The sequence below is a fragment of the Typopeltis vanoorti genome, chromosome 12, assembly GCF_054136105.1.
Source record: "Typopeltis vanoorti isolate ZY-2024b chromosome 12, IOZ_Tvanoo_1.0, whole genome shotgun sequence".
NCBI classification, from domain to species: Eukaryota; Metazoa; Arthropoda; class Arachnida; order Uropygi; family Thelyphonidae; genus Typopeltis; species Typopeltis vanoorti.
Genome location: NC_143560.1, coordinates 95,322,574 through 95,345,820, shown reverse-complemented (window position 1 = coordinate 95,345,820; position 23,247 = coordinate 95,322,574). Strand labels below are relative to the sequence as shown.

General features: G+C 34.9%; 1 protein-coding gene across 1 annotated transcript in view; it reads left to right on the top strand.

Annotated features, from left to right (window-relative positions):
- Positions 1 to 1,110: 1,110 nt before the first annotated feature.
- LOC150101021 (sodium-dependent proline transporter-like) overlaps positions 1,111 to 23,247 on the top strand; it is a 70,982-nt gene continuing 48,845 nt past the window's right edge. Inside the window, exons 1-10 of the mRNA XM_090402149.1 lie at positions 1,111 to 1,125; positions 3,046 to 3,214; positions 9,882 to 10,013; positions 12,312 to 12,484; positions 15,304 to 15,479; positions 17,032 to 17,164; positions 17,383 to 17,517; positions 17,600 to 17,703; positions 20,104 to 20,228; positions 22,126 to 22,238. Coding sequence (XP_090258275.1) covers positions 1,111 to 1,125; positions 3,046 to 3,214; positions 9,882 to 10,013; positions 12,312 to 12,484; positions 15,304 to 15,479; positions 17,032 to 17,164; positions 17,383 to 17,517; positions 17,600 to 17,703; positions 20,104 to 20,228; positions 22,126 to 22,238 — 1,275 coding nt within the window. The remainder of the gene's footprint in view (positions 1,126 to 3,045; positions 3,215 to 9,881; positions 10,014 to 12,311; positions 12,485 to 15,303; positions 15,480 to 17,031; positions 17,165 to 17,382; positions 17,518 to 17,599; positions 17,704 to 20,103; positions 20,229 to 22,125; positions 22,239 to 23,247) is intronic.

Here is a 23,247-nt window from a genome sequence, read left to right as displayed (position 1 = left end):
TTTCAGGATTGCAGCTTGTTATTGAGAATTAATAACGGAATGATTATGCCAATTGAGATTTTTACTATATATAATAATAAATGGCATCCTTCCAAATACAGTGAGTATGCAGTCCTCTTTCAAACATGGAAAACTACAAAAAAAAAAAAAAAAACCCGAGATCACTTTCGAAGAGAAAACAAGCATAATTGATATATTTGATTGGAATACCATCTGTCGACATTTTTAGAAGTGTAGTTTATGAATTCAATTCCTTGGAGATAAGCTATAAAGAAGCACTTCTATTCAGATATTCTTCTTTGTTTTTAGTAAGATTAGCTGCGAAAACGACTAAACAAGTGGTGCACTGGAGATTCATATTTCTACAAAGACAATGCTCCCAATCACTCTGCTGGGGCTGTGAAGGAGTTTCTAGGAAATAAGTAAATAACTGCACAACTGTTTGGCATCCTTCTGTTTTCTCAGTGACTTCTTTCTTTTCTTTTTTTTTTTTTTAAACTCAAGTTGACAGTGATAGAAAGAAGAGTTGATGACATCATCCATTTTGATTGTGTCCTAGATGGGATTCGAACCCCAGTCTTTCCAACCAAAGGGCATTGTCGAAAAAACCGAATGAGGTCGGGAGTTTCGCTAAGAGGCAAAACTGCTTCATAGACGGCAGCATGAAACACCAGGTAAATGCCGGTACTCAGGGAGAGGGGGGGGATATAGAATTCGAAAAATGTTGATTATTGTGATCTGCTACATGTCAACAAAGGAATCTTATCCGTTATAAAATTTTTACAACAACGAAGCTGGAGGGACCTTGTACATTAAATTACCAGTTTGTGCATATCATGACGTATCCAATTGACATGATTTGAAAGAAAATCTTCGCTTCATTGACAAATCATGTTATTACGGGGTAGTATTAGTGTGTTTATAGCAGCCATGATAGAACAGATGAAACGTGTTTTAACTTCTGATTCAACAGTATGATATAGTGCAATAATGAGAACAGCAATGACATCAGCATGTCATTAAAGCGAGTTTCGTGTTAGCAACAAAAAAGAAGCAAGTCATATACATGTACCAACTTATACCTGAAGAACTCTTAAAAAGATTATAAATATGGAAGTTGTAACGGTAAGTGCTTTAAAGTATCTTATTGTCTTAATCTAATTCTTAAGTTGGTTTTAAACCTGAACTAAAAGAAAGCTTATATGCAATGGTATTTAACAGCTTCATCTTTGCCACTAACCTTTTTAAAAGAAGGAGGAATTATGGCTATTTTTCTAAAACTATCCGAATGAAAATGACGTTTTCTAAATCAAAGGAACTATATTAAGAAAAAGAAAGAATGTCTTGTTATTTTAATTGGTAAAAAGATTTCATTTTTACTTATTAGATCAAGATCAAATAACTTTAGAATCGCTAAAGAAATAACAATCATCTCTATGAACACGGCATCAATTGAGTAATTTACGTCCGAATATAAGTCTGACTGCTACTGAATATTTCAAAATGCATATCCGGACACTCAGAGACAGTTACAATAGTTTCGTATATGGTTTCATACACCGGGGAGTATATAGAATAGCTTTGGGATAATAGAAAACTTGATGGCACAAAATATTATAGCTATTATTATTGCTTTATTTAGGCAGATTTGCGAAGTTTTTAATAAAACATTAATTTAGCGACTAAATTAATGTTTTATTTATCATCCTCTTTCTCCATTGGATTAAACTAAAGCTGTGGCACTAAGTGTTGCAGTTTTAGACAGAAAAAGACTAAAAAAATGAAGTTTTTCTTATTTATCTGTAATTTATTTATTTTATCTGTAATCAAGGAGAGAAGTGAAACTACGAATACCTACGAAACCATAAAGTTATTTAACACACACGAATAACTATTTTTGCAAGTATTTTAGGAAGATCATATGCAGAACGATCTTATTTTTTTTTTATTTTTAAATTAAATTTAATTTTATTTCTTTGTTTTGTTTCTGGAAAAAAAAAAAAAAAAAACATTTTTCCTATTTCACTAACTGAACTCAAAAAGAAATGTACGAAAAAAAAAAAAATTCTATTTGCAAATTCATTTTCGTTATATCTGAAAACGGGTAATATGATCATATAGAAAAAACCATATTTCATTGCTTCGTGTATTTACCTGAAATGAACTGAGAGGCGCTATTAAGCAAGCTGTCATCGAATGCATCACGTGCAATACATTAAGTAGCCAATGAGAAAACGAACATAGTAGTAACTTTTCTATAACATAGAGAAAATATAGAATAATAATGTGTAAATTAATTAATCATTTTAATTAGGATTTTTTATTGACCTTTCCTTGGTTTTCGCCTACAAAACGATCTCGCTCATTATGTTAGCTTCTTTCCCCTTTTGCTTCAAAAAGAATTCAGCGCTATTGCAGACGACAACTTATGCAGTAGTAATGTCAGGAAGCAGTTTTTTAATCCACATGTAATTTGAAAATAATTATTGTTATTTTTGATATCGTAATTAATGGGTGTGTCAGATCTCGCATTGCCTAAACTGAAATTCAGGAAGAAACAAATTAAAGATCAAAACAAAGAGAAAAGTGAGCGAATTAAAAAAATATCGGTAGGTGTTTTCATTGATAGTTAATTTGTACTGTTAACATTTTAATGGAACTGCCGGACTTTTGAACGTTTGCTTACAATATCAAATGTAATGCTAAACAAAATTATTCATTGCTTAATTTCAGCACTCATTCGCAGTTAATAGTGAGATCTCTCGCTGCACTATGACAAATCAATTCTAATAATGAAACCAGGTATGAAATCGAATTGAATTAAACTGATGCAGATACTGTACACTAAGCTAAGTTGTAAACATTACCGTGAATTTACATTATGGTGAAAAAAATTTCTTGGGGGTCCCAAAGTAATAATTTTGTCACAACGAGCCTTCAAATCAATCTATTGCGACCATTTATTTTGTTTTCTTACTAAATTATTTATTTTCCGCGATTCTTTTCGATTATAAGATTTTTACATAATGCGTCATTCCTTTGTAGCTAAATAATCTCCCATCAGAAGAAACGAGAACTAAAGTTGAGGATCATCCCCAGTACGAGAGAGAGAAATGGGGAAGTAAAGCTGAGTTTTTATTATCCTGTATTGGCTATTCTATTGGACTTGGAAATATCTGGCGGTTTCCATACGTAGCTTATAAAAATGGTGGAGGTATGTTATTATATATATATATAATATCATTAGATTGAACTGCCTCGCCTACCCCTATAAAGGGAATAAAAGGCGTTAGCTGATTATTATATATATATATAAAATATTATATTATATTATCTTTTAACATAATTCCGTAAATTTTGACAAACTTTGACCATTATTTTTTACTCATCATATTACTTAAAAAAAAAAAAAAACAAGGGCCTTCCTTAAAATACTTTTATTATTGTAAAATATCTTAAAAGTGCTTCCTTTTAGCAGTTGGGACAAAAGTGCAATTCTGAAATGCTAGACGATATTTCTCCAAAAAAAGATGGGAGGAATGTCTTCTAACATTTTCAAGGAGAAGTATGATAGGTACCCAGGAGCTGTATAACAACAACAGTAACACAGATCTAGTAACTTTGTTAGCAATGGAAGATTAGCCGTAAATGTGCATGACAAGTGCGAGTTAAAATGACGAGGCTAAGGATCTGGGGATGATGGTGGATAGAGATTTGCAATTCAGATGACATATTGCAAGAGTTGGCAAAATAGCTTAGAGGATTATTTGGATGCCGAAGAACACATTGAAAAATAAAGATAGAGAGGTTATTATCCCTCTTGATAAGGCTAGGATTCGGCCACATGTTGATTACTATGCACCGATTTGGTCATCTGCATTTCTTGGAAATCTGGAGTTGGTGGAGAGGATTCAGAGATGACTGACCAAGCTGGTGACAGGTCTGTGGAATGTTCCCTATGAGGATAGATTGAGGATGTGTGGGTTCCAGAGTTTAGCTAACAGGCGGAGGAGAGGGGATATGATAGAAACGTATAAGTTACTAAAGGGATTCTATAAGATTGACACAAAAGAAATTTTTCAATACATGGAGAATTGGGGGGGAGGGGGAGGAAACAAGGAGTCACACTTGAAAGTTGTCTAAGAGTGTGGTTAGTAAGGGTATACGGAGTAGGTTCTTTACTTGGAGAGTGGTAAATTAGTGTAATGAATTGCCAGGGGTGGTTGTGAGCCCTCTAACAGTGAATAAGTTTAAGGAGACATATAATAGGTATTAAAAGATAAATGGATCTATTGTGTTAAATGATAAATGGATCTCCCGATGAGTCTTTTTACTACATGGACATGGAGTATCCATATAAATAAATAAATAATAAAAATGCTTCATAGGTTACTAAAAATTCATCAATAATTTAAGCGGAAAATTTATTCTGATTTTTATTTTTCACAAAAAATTGATAGTGGTTATCTTTTTTTATTAACATTGTTAAAATCATATGCTTAAAATTTCATTGATCGGAGAAAATTGCATCTCACTACGTCACCAATAACTTACTGCATATCCTCTATGGCCTATCGTCAGAGACTGCTGGTTGGTTGGTTTATTGGCGGAAGGAGTCAGAGACGGCATGCAGTGAGTTATCAGAAGAAACCTTAATAGCTTGAATATGCACAGCTTTTCCGATCCATTTGGTATCTCGGAATTATTCTTAAAATTTTTGCGCTAGAACTAACTTGAGTCATTTAACTTTATTATTGTTCATACTAATCTGCAACTATTCAGTTCATTCCGGAAAAGAGAGACAGGGGTGGGGAATAATAAGAAGAAGGTGATAAATGCAGGCTATTAAATTGTTGTTCCGATTCTCTCACTTCAGTTCTCTCTAACTCTCTAACATAATAGAAATCGTCAACAGCAGATTACTTAACTACTTAGTGAAGTAGTATTCATTAGTATGTATTATTGATGAGTAGTATTCATTAGGCTACCACAGTGGTTCTCAAACTTTTTGAAGTCGGGGCGCATTTAAAATCCTACAAATAACTGTAGGCGCACTATATACAAATTTCTGAGTTATAATAATATGTTATAATAATTAAGTCAAATATTACAGAAAAAAAAATAATGCGATAAAATAAAATAAAATGAAACATACCTTAAGTTTATTCATTCTTGTGTTTATGAGAAACATGAGCCTGGTGTGTCCTAGCGATTGCTTCACTGTTTGGACATATATTTGAAAGGAAACTCTCATTTCCTCGTCAATACATTGAAGAGTTCCTCTCTTTTTACACTTAATTGTGGTGAGGGTAGAAAATCTTAATTCACATAAATATGATGTTGAAAATTGTAGTAAAATGTTCAAAGCTTTTTTAGATATTGATACATATTCTTCTTTTATAGAAATCCAAAAGGCTTCAAGAGATAATTCATGTTTAATCATTAATCCACGATCAGTGGATATAGCTGCCAGTTCTTCTTCTTCTGTTAATGTTAAACCAAAATCACTTGAAGTTTCCATAAATGGGTTTCTAATCCAATCGTATTGTTCAGTGTTAAGTGATAGAAAATAAGAACTCAATTTTTCTTCTAAACTTGTTAAATGTTCAACTATTATTGGAAGTGTTTCATTTATGCAAATGTTACTTACCAATGGAAACATTGGTAAGTAACACTTACCAAATTACCTTCAACAGCTTTTCTTTTCCAAATCTGTAGTTTTCTCTGAAACGCTTTCATTTTGTCAGTGGATGTGAGAATATTTTCTTCTTTCCCTTGCATGCTAGTATTCAAAATATTGAGCTGCTGAAGTATATCGGCCAAATACTGTAACCTAGCAATCCAAAATTCGCACCGAAGGAGGTTACAAAAATGTAATTGTTTCATCTCTTCAAAAAACGCAAGAAGTTCTTGTCGTAGCTCGTGTACACGGGTAAGTACTTTCCCCCTTGACAGCCACCTCACCACAGTGTGTAAAAGCAGCCGTCTGTGTTGTGAATCCACATCGATACAAAGCTTTTTGAATAAATGCGATTTGAGGTCTTGATTTAATAAAGTTTACCATCTGAACAACTTGATCTAAAGATGTAAGGCCCTTAACACAGCCTACCATGGAAGGGGCTCCATTTGTACAAATGCCTACACACGATTTCCACGTTAACTGCCATTTATCAAGATAGCTATTCAAAATGTTAAAAACGCCCTCACCTTTTGTAGACACACTTAATTCTTTGCAAAAAAAAAGAAACTGATTTACTATTTGATCTTCATTAATAAAACGGACGAATGCTAAGAGCCTTGTTGGTAATGTCTGTTGACTCACCAACTTGCAATGCAAAATTTGAATACTGAAGTTTATTACTGCATACATTTTTCTCGGTATTAGAAGACATTTCTATAATACGCGTGTGAACTGTATCGTTGGACAGAGGAATTTTGCTTATTTTCATTGCTGCTTCGTTTCCTAATATTGTCATGACCATTTTTTTGCATGCAGGCAGAATAAGTGACTCACCTAAAGTATGATCTTTCATATTTTTTGCTATCAGTTCTGAGACTTGATAAGAAGCGATTTGAGCTTTATCAGAAACAGTCGTTATATTTTTAAAAGAATTTGGCGCTTTTGTTTGCTGTTCAGACAATCTCTTGAAAAAAATTACAGATTTATCTTGTAAATTAGAGTGTATAGTTTTAAAATGTTTACTCAATTTACTAGGAAGCAATGATTCATTTGCCATTTTACATCCACATACTAAACATAGCGGCAAAGGATGATCTTCACTTCCGGTCCAAGTGAAACCAAAGCTTAAATAACTTTCATTATATTTGCGAGTGTCCGCGCGGTTAGCCTAGTGGCTTTGCGCTTCGCAGCCATATACCTGGGGAAGGAGTGTCCTAGGTTCGATTCCCGTCGGAGACATGAGGAGCTGAAGGATCTTCCTCAGCTATAGCCAAGTTAGCCGGTCTTGGCACGGGCAGGAGGGTTTTTTCCGCCAGTTTATCTGGTGTTTTTCATCCCGTGAACACACAGGGATACAGCCAAGAATACCTTGCGGCATAGGAGTGACCATTCTATCCTCGTATTTCGGATTACGAAATCCAAGCATGCTTGGAAGGTTGTGGGCCTTAAAGGCCTGTTAAAGCCATTGAGATAGAGATATTTGCGAGTAGGCCGCGATTTTGCTTTCTTACTTGCACTTAACTTTTGCTCACTTCCAGAATCTGATTCTTCAATATCACGCTTCGTTTTGAGAAATCTATCCATTTTATTTGGGTGTATTTATCTGAAAATAAGTAATATGCACATAACATCCACTTCCAACACTTTTAAAATAAGTATACACAACAAGAATAAACTTGTTTTCTTTGCAAGAAAAACCGCTGTTAATTAACATAATAATGATGTGTTGACAAAAAAAGCGGTATATCCGTAATGAAAAGGTATAATAGAGTAACTATATTTATTTTTATATCTGGACACATATTTCTCTGGAATACCCACAGGGCGCACCCGGAAATCCTCTAGGGCGCACCCTTTGGGGAACCACTGGGCTACCAAATAATTAGTGGACTATTATGGATTCTCCCTCTCTAGATCCACAGAAGATCGCTTAGCATCATCATTCATTTTTGGATGCAGCCCGCAGAATAATTGGAGAAAAGTCATGCGATAGTTTTTGACATTTCCAGAAATTTTAATTGGGTCTGGAACACAGTATTTATCAATCTACTATCATTGTCTACCATTCATCCATTGCAACTGGGCCGCTAATTTACCCTCTGGTCGTTTTCTGTGAGTAATGGTGGATGGTATTTTCCTCTTCGGATTTCTCTACAAACCCTGAAATATCCGAGTGCTCTGTACTCTCCTCTCTTTCTTTATACTCAAATTATATCTCGCTCACCTGATGACAATGCACTCCATTCCTCTCAATTTGACTTCATTAGAATCAAATAATGTCATCGTTGAGCAGTAAAACCTTGTACTGCACAATGATTCGAATCTTCAAGATCTTCCATATTCCATAACCAATGTCTTAAAAAATTGTCTGGCTATTCTCACGTAGTGAGAGGACAACCTTGACACATTAATGCTAACAAAACACAGCCCTGTCTTATTTCTCCTAAATAAAGATCGCACTTCAGGCAAAACCAAATTTTTCTTCTTGGCTGAATTATACTTCTTGCTTTGCTTGCCATTAACAAACATAATCTCCTCCCCAGTCTCCAAAAAAGTTTCGTGCACTACTGCAATCTAATAAAAATAATATTCCCCTCTCTCTCTCTCTCTCTCTCTCTCTCTCTCTCTCTCTCTCTCTCTCTCTCTCACACACACACACACACACACACACACACACACACGTGTCACAAATATGATAATAGATAAACAGACATTTTCCAAGGCATTTTTTTAATACCGCCAAAAAATTACGAGAATAAGGGTAACGGTGCCTGTGTTAAATACTGGTACCTTTAGAGCATTTCTCTCAGTATTCGGGAGATAAAATATCCTGCGATTTATGGTTAATTCAGTTTCATCACAAAAGTTTTTTAAATGTTCCTCTTAAACTTCACGAGATTGAAACTAAGGTCTTTCTAACCAAAGGATGTCATTCTTCCGGGGATAAGAGGAATTTTTGTGAAAGAAAGCTTCAATCGTGATTAGATTAAAAAAAAAATCAGGATAAATAAATAAATTGAGCTAAAGTAATCTATTCAAAATAAATTATAATTAATAATAATAATTCTGGATTGCAACACGTCTCAAAAGATTTTCTTGGGTATTACAATGTCAAACATCAAATATCAAAAAAAAAAAAAAACTAGCTCCAGTACCCATCATCCATTTAAAGTCTTCTTCGCAAGCTAATAGACATCTGATCACAATATGTGTAGTAATAAAGGAGGAAAACTCGATCCATCTTTCTACTACTGAATATTTTTGAAGTTATTTAAAGTATTTTATTGGCATATTTTTCGAGATATGCATTGCATTTATTATGAAATAGTATGTCAGTTATTACAACACTAATAATATATCAGTGTTTTATTTTTCTTTAAATGACAGTGGTTTATGGAGTGCAGGAATGTGATACCACGAGTCCAGCTGAGTTTAAGCAAATCAGTTGTGAAATCGTAGTCTTAGTCCATTAATTAGCAAAACAGCAGCTGCTATCATTGATAATTAATTAAGGAATCATCGCTGGAAATAACAGCATCTTAGTAGAATGACTCGATTATTTTATAGTTTAAAGACAGAGAGTCGATATCAACTCAATAAAGAAATCACGAAGTGCAAAATATAGTTCGTTCTACCTTTGGACCAGGGTCTCCGTAGCTCAATTGATTTAGACTGAGCCCTTTGGTCGAAAAGACCTGTGTTCGAATTCCGTCTATGACGCGAAGAACCTTTATCAGAGCTTTTTATCAAAGATGAGTTAGCCTGGTCTCATATGGAGGGTTTCTCCCCTCCTGGGACCTGAGTTTTTCGTTCCTTAAAACAGGCAAAGCAGTCCCGTGAACACACACATCTTTACAGACACAGAATACTATTGGACAAGGAAGGCAGCGGTAACCACCTTCTTCTATAATAATTCCCTGGTAAAGTAGCATTGCTACCTCACCAACCATTGGGTTGAGGGACAAACACACACACCTTTGGACCATTATGAAAGTAGAACATTTTGAGAACAAATGACTGGTATTTCTGGCGAACCATTACTGCAAGATTATATTCCCAATATTGCAATTTTGTAATATTACAATATTGCAATAGTGGAATTCAATTTTCACATACTGTAATTTTAAAATATAATACATCAATCAACGTAATTTCTGAGTTTTTCATGAACAAAAAAATCTGATATATTTTTCCTCTGCAGGTGCTTTTCTCCTACCTTATTTTATACTTTTGTTATTGGTTGGGAAGCCAATGTATATGATGGAACTATGTTGGGGACAGTTTTCTAGCTTAGGACCAGTGTCTATATGGAGGTGTTTTCCAGTGGCAACAGGTAAGTGGTCGTAAAAATGTATAGTAATTTGCGAGGCCCTTTAATGATAGTGCTTATTTTTGTCTCCTTCCTATTCTTACTTTTTTCTTGTTAAAGCAATAGATAAAAAAGATACGCAGATAAAGGTATGCAAAAATATTGCAAGAGCTTGATTCAAGCGCAGCAGTAGTTACATGTGATATCAACATGTGTGTTGATATCACATCTTACATGTGTTACGTCAGTCTCTACACGAATACGATTCCAAATGAGTGGAAAGAGGACAAGATAATTTATACAAAGATGGAACCAGAACTGATGCAGCGAATTATAGACTGGTCTGTATACCAGGGCTAGTTATTAAGGTATTATACGGGCCTCTTACAAGTCGCATCCAGATGTGGGTGGGTAGATATATTTGTTCTTTTTGTTTTAACAATCTATTCATGTTTTACAATAATGACAGCGGAGTTTAATACGGAGAATAGATACACAATGATTATTTCAGATTTTGGCAGGCATTTGACAGATGAGACTATTTTAGAATATTTTAGTTTATAATAATATGAGAATCATGAATTCGGTGTCTGAAAATAAAGAAATACGCGATATGGTCATTCCATGGATATAAATTAATTATAGCTTACGTAATTGTAAAATATTAAGCTATCCCACTTAATGCTAGTTGTTAGAGCATATTGAGATATCAATATGCTCCAAAAAAAAAAAAAATAGTAAGAGACAACTTGGCCTAAAAAGAAAAAGAAATATAATCATATGCATCGAAACCTTACTTATGCATTAAGAATATGGTTTCTTCTGTAGATAATTAATTTTATCTGTGTTTTAACCTACAGAACGAAAACCTGGTTACAGATCGAGTATGCAAGCGTCCTAACAGAACCAAATTTTGAATTTTAAATTGACTTTTTAAAAAAAAATATATATATATATATATATATTTATTCATATATGATGGAAGATAGTCATCAAAGAAAAGCTTGGGACTTGTGTGTGTGTTTAAGAAACGATCTGGGTACAAACTTTTAGAAAGCTTCTGTTCTTTATTTAGAATTTAAGACTATTAAGATCTTGAGTGTGTCCGAGGTCTGATCAGAGATATTTGAGACAAAACTTTTTTTGTCTGGAAGTTACCCGTATCGAAGTCCCAACCATGCAAGATATTTGGTAACGTGCCTACTTTTCTGATAAAAAATGTGGCGACTTGATGTAATTGTGAGTGATCTAATGGTCTATTTTTCCCTCAACAATCACACGATGAAAAAAATAGGTATTTTTGAGAAACAATGATGTGTGCAAGCTTTGATAAATACATCGTTATTTATCACAAAAGCGTATGAAATGTTACACGTATCCAGGAAAAGCTGAATCGATCCGAATGAAGTTCTGATCAAATGGAAAGACAATAATGACTGAGTTCTTTGGTGATTTTGGCGAAATTCTTCTCCGCCTGGCTACGACTCACATGCTAACGCCTTTGCGATGGTCTCTTTTCCAAATATTTTTGTTTTTGTCGATAATATACCATAGCACATGGTGTTTGGTATCCAGGAATTCTTAGCCATGCAGAATATCGATGCCCAACACCTTACTCACCAGAGTTGGCTCGCTGTACCTTCCACTTTCGCTGGAGCTAAAGAGCACCTCGAGTTTTTGAAGACGTCTCGGATATTCAACTAAATATGGCTAGGAAGCCATTTAGAAATGGCTTCCTAGCAATTAAATGGCAAAGATGCACTGATCAAATAGAATGTTAGCTGCATAGAATCAATGGATCACCTTATAGGAGATGACTTGAAGTAGCGTGCTTTAATTCTTAGGTAGCAGACTCCCCCCCCCCCCCCGTGTGTGAGACTATTACCATGCTTATTGGCTGCCTGAACAGGCTTGAAAAAAAGTTCCCTCTTCGATCTCCTAGAATAGAGCTTCAAAAAAAAAAAAACCACCTACGTACCGATACTAATGAAGTATAGGTCAACATCCTTTCATGATTGGGATTCAAAGGAAAATTTTTCCTACAAAAAATACTGTCCCTGTTGTGTTTAATTATTCCTGGATTGAAAACATCATGAACGTAAGGCTTTTTCAGACGTCATGAAGGCTTCATATGACTTCATATTTTGCATGTCCTGTGACATGATGCTTTGGTATTTTATACAGAACCGGAACATTATTAAATTCAGATTTAAAATTATTTTTTTAAATACTATTGTGCTTAATTATATAATTTTAAATTAATCTGTACTATTCCGAAGATACATAAACAATTCGCCTTCTCGTCATTTACATTTTTCTCAGGTATAGGAGTTGCTCAAGTAATGATATCGATGATAGTGTCCATATATTACAACGTGCTAATGGCTTATGCTCTGTACTTCATTGCTCAGTCATGTAGGTCTGTGCTTCCGTGGAGTGGCTGTTTCGAATGGTGGGGAGCTGATAGTGATTGCTATGTTAGAACCCCGAATCAGGTAAGTTACTTTGTAATCTTTTGTCCAAAGGTATACTGTTTTCTCATATTCGGTTATTTTGTAATCATCTAAATCTACAAAAAAAAAGATAGAGGGATTCATTCGCATATGAAGATGAATGTGATCACACCTTTTAAGCATATATGATGTTTCGCCTTAAATCTTGATAACATTTGTCAAGAGGGGATAAGTATATGATAAACGTTATTTAACGCATCGAGAGAAATAAAAGTGTACCAAAAGGTAACACAAAATACTAGCCATGTTCTTTTCAAGTTCCATAAATAGTGTCATATTTAATTGTGTTTTGTTTATTATTTTTTTTTTATCCAGGAGGCATTTATTTTGGTGATCTAAAAGGCTATAAGAGATACGCTTTCACTAAGTTTGCTTTTATGTTCCCCTTTCAAATTTGAAAATAAGAAATAAATTGATATGGTTCTGATGAGAATTACGAGGGTGGTCTGAAAAGTTCTCGGCCCTAACAATGAAAAAACGAATTTATAAATTCAAAATTATTTTTATTTTTCATAATCTCTTAAGACTAATACATTTATTCCATCGATGCTCTAGCGCCATTATCCCGTCCCTGTGGTGGTTCTCAGTACGATCTGCAAAATACCCCTCTACAGCTGCAATCACCTCTTGATTCGAAGAAAAAAACCGCTGACCAGCGAGGAAGAGTTTTAGTTTTGGGAAGAGATTGGGAGCCAAATCTGGAGGAACAGGGTGGATGTTTCAACAATTCATAATGCAGATTCCTTAATTTTCCCATTGCCAAAACACCTTTGTGGACAGGTGCATTGTCCTCATGAAAGATGATTTTTTTCTTCTGCAAACCGGGTCTTTTCTCACGAATTTTTTTTTCGTTTAGTCTGGTTAAAAGATCGGAATAATATTCCCCGGTTATTGTTTTACCCTTTTCAAGATAATTAATAAACAAAATGCCTTTAGCATCCCAAAACACCGATGGCATGACCTTTCCTGCTGATGGAACCGACTTTGTCTTCTTTGGCGCTGAACAACCGGCTTCTGTCCACTGTTTTGACTGCTGTATGGATTCTGGTAAAATTATCCATAGTAAAAATCAGTTTTATTCTTGTTAAAACGCTCCAAGCACTGTTCAGAGATTTTCATGCGAGTGCATTTTTGATTTGCTGTGAGCAAGCGCGGCACCCATCTTGCCCAAGCTTTTTCATTTGCAATTGTTCATGCAAATTATATCCTACACATTCTTTTGAAGTGCCTATAGTCTCAGCAATTTCACGCACTTTGACTCGCCAGTCATCCAATAACATATCGTGCACTTGATCAATGATTTCTGGTGTTGTTACACTTTTTGGACGTCTTTCACGTGGATCATCTTCAAGGCTGGTACGGCCACGTTTAAACTCGGCAGCCCATTTCCTAATTGTCTAAAACGAAGGAGAAGAGTTCCCATAAACTTTTATGAACTTCGAATGAATTTGTTTTAGCGCTAAACCTTCTTTTACAAAGAATTTTATAACTGCACGATACTGAATTTTATGCATTTCAAGGATACAGATAACGCTTTTGCTTCAGACAGCTGTATAAAACAAACTACTTGATAGAATGACTTGAAATTTCGCATGGATCCTTCTGACAGATGTACCAAGTTAGAAAAAAAATCTTGCCGAAAGTGTTACATCTATGGTCGAGGCCGAGAACTTTTCAAACCACCCTCGCACTGTGATTAGAATCTGTTTCTCTTGAACAATGGATGGACGGATCCTCTTCAGGAGATATTTTTTATCTACAATTATTTAGTAATAAAGCAATTAAACATCATACAAGGTGTATAGTTATTACTGAAGAGTCAGGTATCCTTCTTATAATCACTTAATCCTATAATGGTTATCCTAAATTTTATTTATTGGGAAACAAAATATGAGAAATTCCTTGGATAACTGCGATACTTCATAATGCAGTTTGGTAAGATTGATAGAGGGGAACTATCAAAAAAAACAAAAAACAAAAATATTATTCTGTTCTTTGACATTATTCTCTTATTATACTCAGAATATTCACTATTTTCCCCATTTCATCATTTTGAATGATTTTTTTTCCCCATAAAACTTTGCATGTTTATTGAAGGAACATATCATAAGTATCCCTTCCGTTATTCCAATTAATGTCAATTCCAGATTTCTAGATGGAAGTCATATGACGATGTGATTCAAAAATAAAGCCTCGGCCGTGGATTTTATACAGTTTCCAATTGCAGATAGTCATTGTTGTATATGGGTGTATGGCATGACAAACATGTTTTGATAGCGACATAATTGATCTAATCTCCGAATAAATGTCGAAAATAATAAATCTCACAACGCATTGCCCATCATACGAACTTTATTTCTATAATTCAATTAAAAAAAATCAATAACGGTAAAGTTATTTTTATGTTGACATATCAGAAGGGTTCCCATAATGAAGGAAATTTAGAATCGGGACGCCTTCAATCATTCCATGGAAAAAAAAAAAAGTGTAATTTCTCAGATGCACTGTCTCTTTCGGTCTTCATCGACAATGAGTTCAAATTATGAATGTACCAAGACTTTCCAGAAAGAGAGCACGACCGACAACTGCTACCTTCTCGTGGTCCTAAGCAATAATGTGGCGTTTTTTTTTTTTTTTTTTGAAATGCAGGATTAAACATGCATTTTCCGACCAACAAAGAAAGTCCGAGAAGGCGGAAATTGTTTAATTTATTACCTTTTCAAAGTAAAAATATATGTTAATCATTTTGACTCATAAAATTTTAATCATATTTTCTTACTTTCCTCTGTTATATCTTTCAGTCTCTTTGTGGTAATGCGAAATTATCCGTAAACGTCTCACGTGCTTCTGATATAGCTGATGCGATTAAACTAGCTTCTTTTGACGTGTACAGAAGTTCCTTGCTTCCTTCCTATAGCCAGCAACAGATCCTTAACTGCACTACTACAAAGACTACTGCATCGGAACAATTCTGGAAGCAAGTATTCATTATTATAATTGTTAAACTATTTAAAGAAGTGTGTCGATAGTGTATATTAAAGATTCAATCGTTAACGTAACTCAAGCTAATATTTAAATTAATTAATTCTTTGTAATGCAAAGCTTTTAAGCAAAAATATAATTTGGGTCTTCAGTTGGGGTAAGAATAACCTCAAAACAGTGAAGGTGAAAACAAAAACTAAAAATAACAGTACAGACAAATATAAAAATTTCTGAACAGCTCAGTGAAAAAATGTTTAGGAAGCCAGAATTACAAATGAATCCTATAATTTGGGGATGGTGGACAGTCGACAATATAATATTATATGTTATAATATTATATTGTATTCAAGCATTGAAGCAAAGCATTCAAGCAAAGGTATTGAAGCACTCAGTCAAGATGGAGATTTCTAGAAGTTATAGAAGAGTAGCAAAAATAATTGCTATTTAATCCTAAATTTGCACGCATCAAAATACTTAAAGTGAAAACTCTTAGCGGGGCTTGGTTTTTAAACTCACAGTAGCAACTTTAAATTTAAAAAAAAAAAAAAAAAAAAAAAAAAAAAAAAAAAAAACATCCATTTAAAATGTTTGTGATGTTTGTGTGGTTATCCTTTTTTTATTTGATAATATTTGGATTTGTATAGTCCTTTTCGATTCTTTCTTTTTTCTTTCTGGTTCATTTGGCATAATATGTTTCTAAAATTCCCAAGCATCCATTTTTATTATTATTACTTTTTTAAATTCTCCCTGGAATCCCATATCTTTATTACCTATTTATTGTTTTACACATGGCATTAGCAATTTAGCGAAAGTGGAGGAAATTAATACATTAAAAAATCATTTAATAAGGCGTCCTGTTGAATATTAAAAGCATATCAGTGAGTTAATCACGTTTTATATTATTTTATATTTTAAATAGTTTTTAAACTGGATTGATCGTCTTTCGAAATTTAAACATTTCAGGTGCACTAATTTTGAGAACTTTATAGTATCAAATGATTAGAAAATCCAATCAATACAGTTATATCTTTGGAGAGAACGGACTGGTTTACGTTAAACTGTTAAATCCCATGTAATGACAATTACATATAAAAAATAATACAATAATCTTTTAACCTCCTTTTATTTTCCAACTTTTTTAGAAATCGGTACAGCTAATCTACTTCCATTTCTCACAAACGCCGAGGTGGAGCACATTCCTAATTAAAAACCCGAGTTTATTATTCCAGATGCATATAGAAGGTTTATTGAACCCTAGTGTATTCGAACAGCTCGCAAAAGAAACCCAAATGTTTTCGGGCGTGAGCAGTTTTTAAAAAAGTTCTTCGCATTCAAGCAAAGAATGAGAAAGCACGTAGTATTTATGCTACACCGGAGGAATGTGCGAAAGTGTAGACCAAAGCATAAAGAAATTATACATCACTATGGGTAAACTAAAAATTTTCAGGTTATATAAAATTATGTGTTATTGCTCCACTTAATAAAATATGCAAGCAATGATTATTTCCTGATAGTTTTATTAATAAATCTCATGCTTTTATTTTCAGACGTTATGTTCTGGGGATGAGCAGTGGAATAGAAGATATTGGTAACATCAAATGGGATCTGGCTGTCACTTTATTAGCAGCTTGGATTATAATTTTTCTTTGCCTGATTAAGGGCATCGTTTCGTCAGGAAAGGTAAAGGAAACATCTCTTGAGGAGCTTTCACAAAAAATAAGAATACGAACACTAATCAGCAAACTCTCTCTGTCTTACTTTTTGCTTACTTATAATAAAAATGTGTATGAAATATATTCGTGAAATTTATTTCAAAAACTAAAAGCTCTTTGTAGATATATGTTCAATACTGTTTCTTTTTTTTTAAAACTTCAATGCTATGAACGTTTGCTTTGTAGGTTGTATATTTTACTGCCACGTTTCCTTACGTCATTCTTATCACTTTATTGGGTTTTGGATTGTCATTAGATGGAGCTATAGATGGAATCCACTTTTTCTTTATACCGGAATGGGAAAAACTGAAGGATATCATGGTAGTGATATTATTGTTTCTTCTATTTTTGTTTTTTAAATTGTCATGGGGTAGTGTTTCTTAAACGCTTTTTTTAATTTTAGGTATGGAAGAATGCTGCTAATCAACTGCTTTATTCTCTTGGTGTCTCATGGGGATCTCTAATTGTCTTTAGTAGCTATAACAAATTCGAAAATAAGGTCCACAGGTAATTTTTTTTTTTTTTTTTTCATTTGTAAGGTATAGTTCTGTGTGCTATGGACTGTTTATAGATATCTTGTTATATCGATAAAGTAGCAAACGTAATCAATAATTTTAATTTATTCAAGAATGCTAACTTGGATATCAAACCACGTAGGATGAAATGAATAACCAAGGCCGGATCTAGGCTTAGGTGCAAGAGGCACTGGCCTAGGGCTTGAATGGCTCTGGGGCTCCAACATCGTAAAAAAAAAGTAATAGTATTAAAGAGGACCAGAGAGTATAAGCGTTGGTGGTGCGAGCAGTGTCCCCCCCCCCGCTCTATATGTACTTTTTTGGCAATAATTATAAACTGCTTTTAACAATGAAGAATTTTATGATGCCTGTCTTGTCTTACAATGCGTTGATAAAACTGGCCTAGAGGCGCCACAAACTGGCCTAGGAGTGCCACATACCCTCGAGCTTTATTGTAAAAAGCTCATCCTGTTTCGTATTATATAACCATATTTGCCAAAAGCTTGGTTTATATTTTATATGAAGATTGTCTCCTGACAAGAGCCCATATGTTGGAAGAGATAAATCTTGTTGTGGTACTTTGCCCTTCGCCTTCGATGAGATAGAACTCATCGAGGAGGCGTAGATCACCCACAACAGATGTCATACCTTCCCTTAACACATTGGATGCACTCAACACTTCAAAAGACAAACTGTTCCACTCGCTCACTGCTCTGTAAGAGAAAAAACCTAGCTCTTATCCCTTTCTTGACTGTGAACAAATTTAACTTCCATGGATGGCCCCGTGTTCTCTCCCCCACCATCCACATAACGAAAACATTCATCAGATGATAACCTACTACATCCTTTCAGAAGTTTATAGACCTCTATCATATCGCCCTTCTTTCTCCAGTTTACCAGTATCTGTAGTTCACATACTTTCAAACTCTCCCCATAAGCTACCTTCCATAATCCCGATATAATCTTTGTAACTCTTCTTTGCACACCCTTTCCACAGCTTCTTTATCCCATTCGAACCCAGGAGACCAAATCTGCGCACAGTAGTCCAAGATCGTATCAAGTCTTTGTAAAGAGGCAAAATGACCTCCTTACATGCCATTATTTGTTTCAACATCACAATTAGCCGGCAAAGGTTGGTCGATTGGTAGAGCCTCTGTTACTAATGGCACACTCAAAAAGTTAAGTAAGTTTGAGCGCGGTTAGTAGTTGGAAGGAGATCAATCGTTCGATGCTGTTGTCACACTTTCCCTCGATGAGTCTTTGGATTCCCTGGAAGTGTCACATAATAATAATCCTCCGAGTTGTATTTGTAATTTTTACAATTTGACCCTTGAAATTTGGTTTCCTATTCACCATACTTCAAGTTCTTTAATTACACCAGTTTCTCCAAGCATAACCTCATTAATATAATATACGGTTCGAAATCTCATCACGCTGAAGTGCATTTAAAATGAGAACGTTTATTTACAGGGGCGAATTCTCCATACTTGCTGCGCAAGCTCATTAATTGAGAAAGAGATAATATTTATTTGTTAATAAATGCATGCATTTATAAGCATTCCAAGGCTTTTATTTTTGTAGACAGAAGACGTCTTATGCTTGCACGGCAATAATTGAGCTTTGCATTGTGTATCGAAAGCCGACGCTAGTCAAGCCACCTTGGCTTGCTCGGTTGTGGGAGCATCCAGGTCTTCGCTTCAACACTATGATTTCATGCGCGCGCATAGCCATTTCCGCTCCCTTCACGTCATCTTAAACACATGCCATACGCAGTCAAAGTAGCTCTAGCCAGTGAGCTTGAGCCAGCCTTTACAAGTGTGCGTGTTGCTTTGGAAAATTAAGTTACAACCAACTTTTTATGACGATGTTATTGACCAGTTCAGGATAGAATTTGTATTCAAGTAGCTAAATTGAAAAAGATAGAATATCATTTGTAAAATAAATGTTCTATCTGTATGATTAAATGTGTATAAATTTCTAAATATATAGTTTTAAATGGTCAGTAGTTCATTATTACGCTAATCAAACTTCAATCACACCTCTCACTCCCTGAATGTTAACAAGAGCAAGCGTGAATTTCAAGAACAGTATTCGCCCCTGTTTATTTATATTCCTTTTTTTTCAGTAGAAATAAGCATTCTATTTGCAAAGCAGAGGATATACATGAACAGCAAGCAAGTTGAAATGTTCGACTGCATGTAGTTTATATACGTTAAAAATAAAGGTCAAGTTAAATTATTAATGCTAATGATAATACAGTTACGTATGTTATAGCTACTCATATTCATAGGGAACTGCATGCATTTTCCATCTATACATAACTTATATTGAGATAGATGCTTTTTTTTTTTTTTCCACAGTGATTGATTAAATGCTTTCTATAATTTTTCAGAGATGCAATTTTCATCAGTTCCTTGGATTTTATCACAAGTCTCATGGCTGGCGTAGTCATATTCTCAACCCTGGGAAACATGGCCAAAACGATGAATGTTGATATCAGGACGGTAGTAAAAGGAGGTAGGAATCTGAATACTTTAGTTTCTCTCTCTCTCTCTCTCTCTCTCTCTCTCTCTCTCTCTCTCTCTCACACACACACACACACACACACACACACACACACACACACACACACACACACACACACACACACACACACACACACACACACACACACACACACACACACACACACACACACTACCTTTTCCCAATTTCTGAAGTAAGGTATTCGGTGTTTATACCAAACGGTGATTGGCAGCTTACAATTTTGCTGATAAGCTTCAGTGTAACTTAAAATTATTAGTGATGGTGAATTTTAGGTCAATCAAAAGCAATCAGATTGCATTACCATATGATTGCTCATCTTAAGACGCAGATTTGAAACAGATTTCTCAATTCAACTATATGTTCGACAATGGCACAAAGAACACAACCCAAAATAGCGCCTCCGTAGCGCAATTGGAAGAACGACGGTACATTGCGCCCTTCGATTGGAATAGGCCTAAGTTCGATTCTCGTCGCGACGGGAGGAATCTTTATCTGGTCGATTTCAAATGATGGTGAGTTAGCCGATCTCATACGGAGGTAGCAGGGTTTTTTCTCCCGGAAACTCGGGTTTTTCATCCCGCATACATACAAATCGGCCCTTCAGAACACACGCAATTTACAGACAAAAATTACTAGTTGTGGTGGTGTTGGAGGTGGGCGGTAGATGGCGTTGATTCGTAGTAGAGGTAAGGTGTAGAGACAGTTGAAGATGTCCTCCCGCGATGAGTCTTCGGACTCCTTGGAGGTATCAGGAATAATAATAATAATAATAATAATAATAATAAAAATTGTAAGCTACTAAGCTACTGATATTAATGAGACCGAGTACTCATTACGGGAGACGAATCTACACTTCCCAATCCACCGTCTATACTTTACATTCTACCACCCACTACATAGTAATTTGTCTACTTACAAAACCCGAGCAGAGGCGTAGCTAGGGGAGGGCGAAGGGAGCGGTCCATCCCGGGCGACACTTTTAACCTTTTTGAACTTTTGCAGTAATTCTAACATACAGTCTCGAGAACTCATTTCCAAATATTGTAATACTGCTGCGAATTTTCATCACAATTGCTGTAAGTGTTGCTAGTTGTGAGAGGAGTTTTTCTATATTAATATTGATTAAGAACTGCCCACTCAGTCTCCATCACTATGAAATAGACTTCGCCAATGTCATCGACGATTTTACTAAAATGCAAGAAAAATAACATTTTAAAATGTTGAAATTAAAGTTTTACTTCAAAAATAAACATAGTGTTTTAATTTATTTCCCCGCGTCGTTTTGACTTTTTCTAATATTTTTGGTGTGTATTGAGAGGGACGGCAAACTAAGTGACCACCCCGGGCGGCAAAAGCTCTAGCTACACCACTGAACCCGAGTTTCCATTAATATAATAAACCTGCTACCTTCTGAGATCTGCTAACTCTACTTCAACTGAAGGTGCTGGACAAATGTCTCATTCAACTTGTGATTACGTGAAAAGCTACGTGATGTAAATGCAATTCAAGTTGTTTAGTTTCAAATACAACTCTGTTTGTGAATTATGGACTATATTCTTATTTATCATCATTGCACTACTTTACTCGTATATACATTGAAGAAACAGAATAAATTTTAAAGAGAAGAAGTAATTAAAACTTCATGCGATTTTCTATGATATGATGTTCGATTTTGTAGAAAAAACTTTAAAATCGTTGAACATCAGAACAGTGTAGATTCTGCTACAAACTCGCTTTCATCAGAAATATATTCAATGATTATTCATATTTTTTAACTTACTCATTTTCATAATAAACTATACTTTCATCTTTAAAGAGTTGAATTAAACTTTTTCCCCCTTAAACTTTGATTTTTATTTTTTTACAGAACAAGGCTTAGCTTTTATTGCCTACCCAGAAGCCTTAGCTCGGTTGGTAGTTCCCCAACTGTGGTCCATTTTATTCTTTTTCATGCTACTTCTTCTAGCTGTAGACAGTCAGGTGAGTTGTAACTAAATACATTTATATATCACAATTACACTTGTTTTCTGTATAACACTGTATAACATTTCTATATACTGTTTATATACGATACCGATTCATTTATTTATTCATAAAAAACTCACATTTAATTATATCAGCTTGGAATTGTTTGGTGTAAAAGCAGTAAGTTATGAAGCTTCATATTTTCTCCTTCGGGTTGGGCTACTCCCAGCCAAATAATTCGACTTTTTTTTTTTTCCCAACATAACTTAATAATAGCTAACAATTAGGTGTGTGTGCGTGTGTGTGTGAATTTGTTTGTCTCTCTTTTTTTTTTTTTTTTTGGATCACAAAAGGAAGAAAACCCTGCCACATCCGCATGACACCGGCTAGCTCATCTTCATTTGAAAAGCCATGATAGTTCTTCGCATATTAGAAGGGATTCGAACCTGGGTCTTTCCAACCAAAGGTCGAAACCTACTGACTTACAGAAATTACGCGGATAAATTCACATAAATCCTTCCTAGTTAGACAGAAGCAGAATCATTTCACACAGTTTTAGTAATTTCACAATTCCTTTATGTTTAATCAGTTAAATGCTAAACATATTTTATGAGGTTAATTGATGCATATGTTATGAAGTTTCAACTCTTAAGAACTTGAAAATTTAGATGATACAGTTTATTTATTTATTTATTTATTCGTATGAAGTTTCCTCCCTTTTTCTCCCCCGTCCCTATTGGGGCGGGGGAGAATAAATAAATAACGATCTACAGCCATAAATACTTAACCTCCTCATGGGGGGGGGGTAAGTATTTATGGCTGTAGATCCGTGTTTGTTCACGACGGGGCCGGTTTGCCTGCTTGCGGGATGAAAAATCCCAGATAAACTGGGGGAAAAAACCTGCTGTCCACGCCCAAGACCGGCTAACTTGGCTATGGCAGATCCTTAAGCTTCTCACGTCGGCGACGGGAATCAAACCTAGGACACGCCTTCCCCAGACATATGGTTGCGAAGCGCATAGCC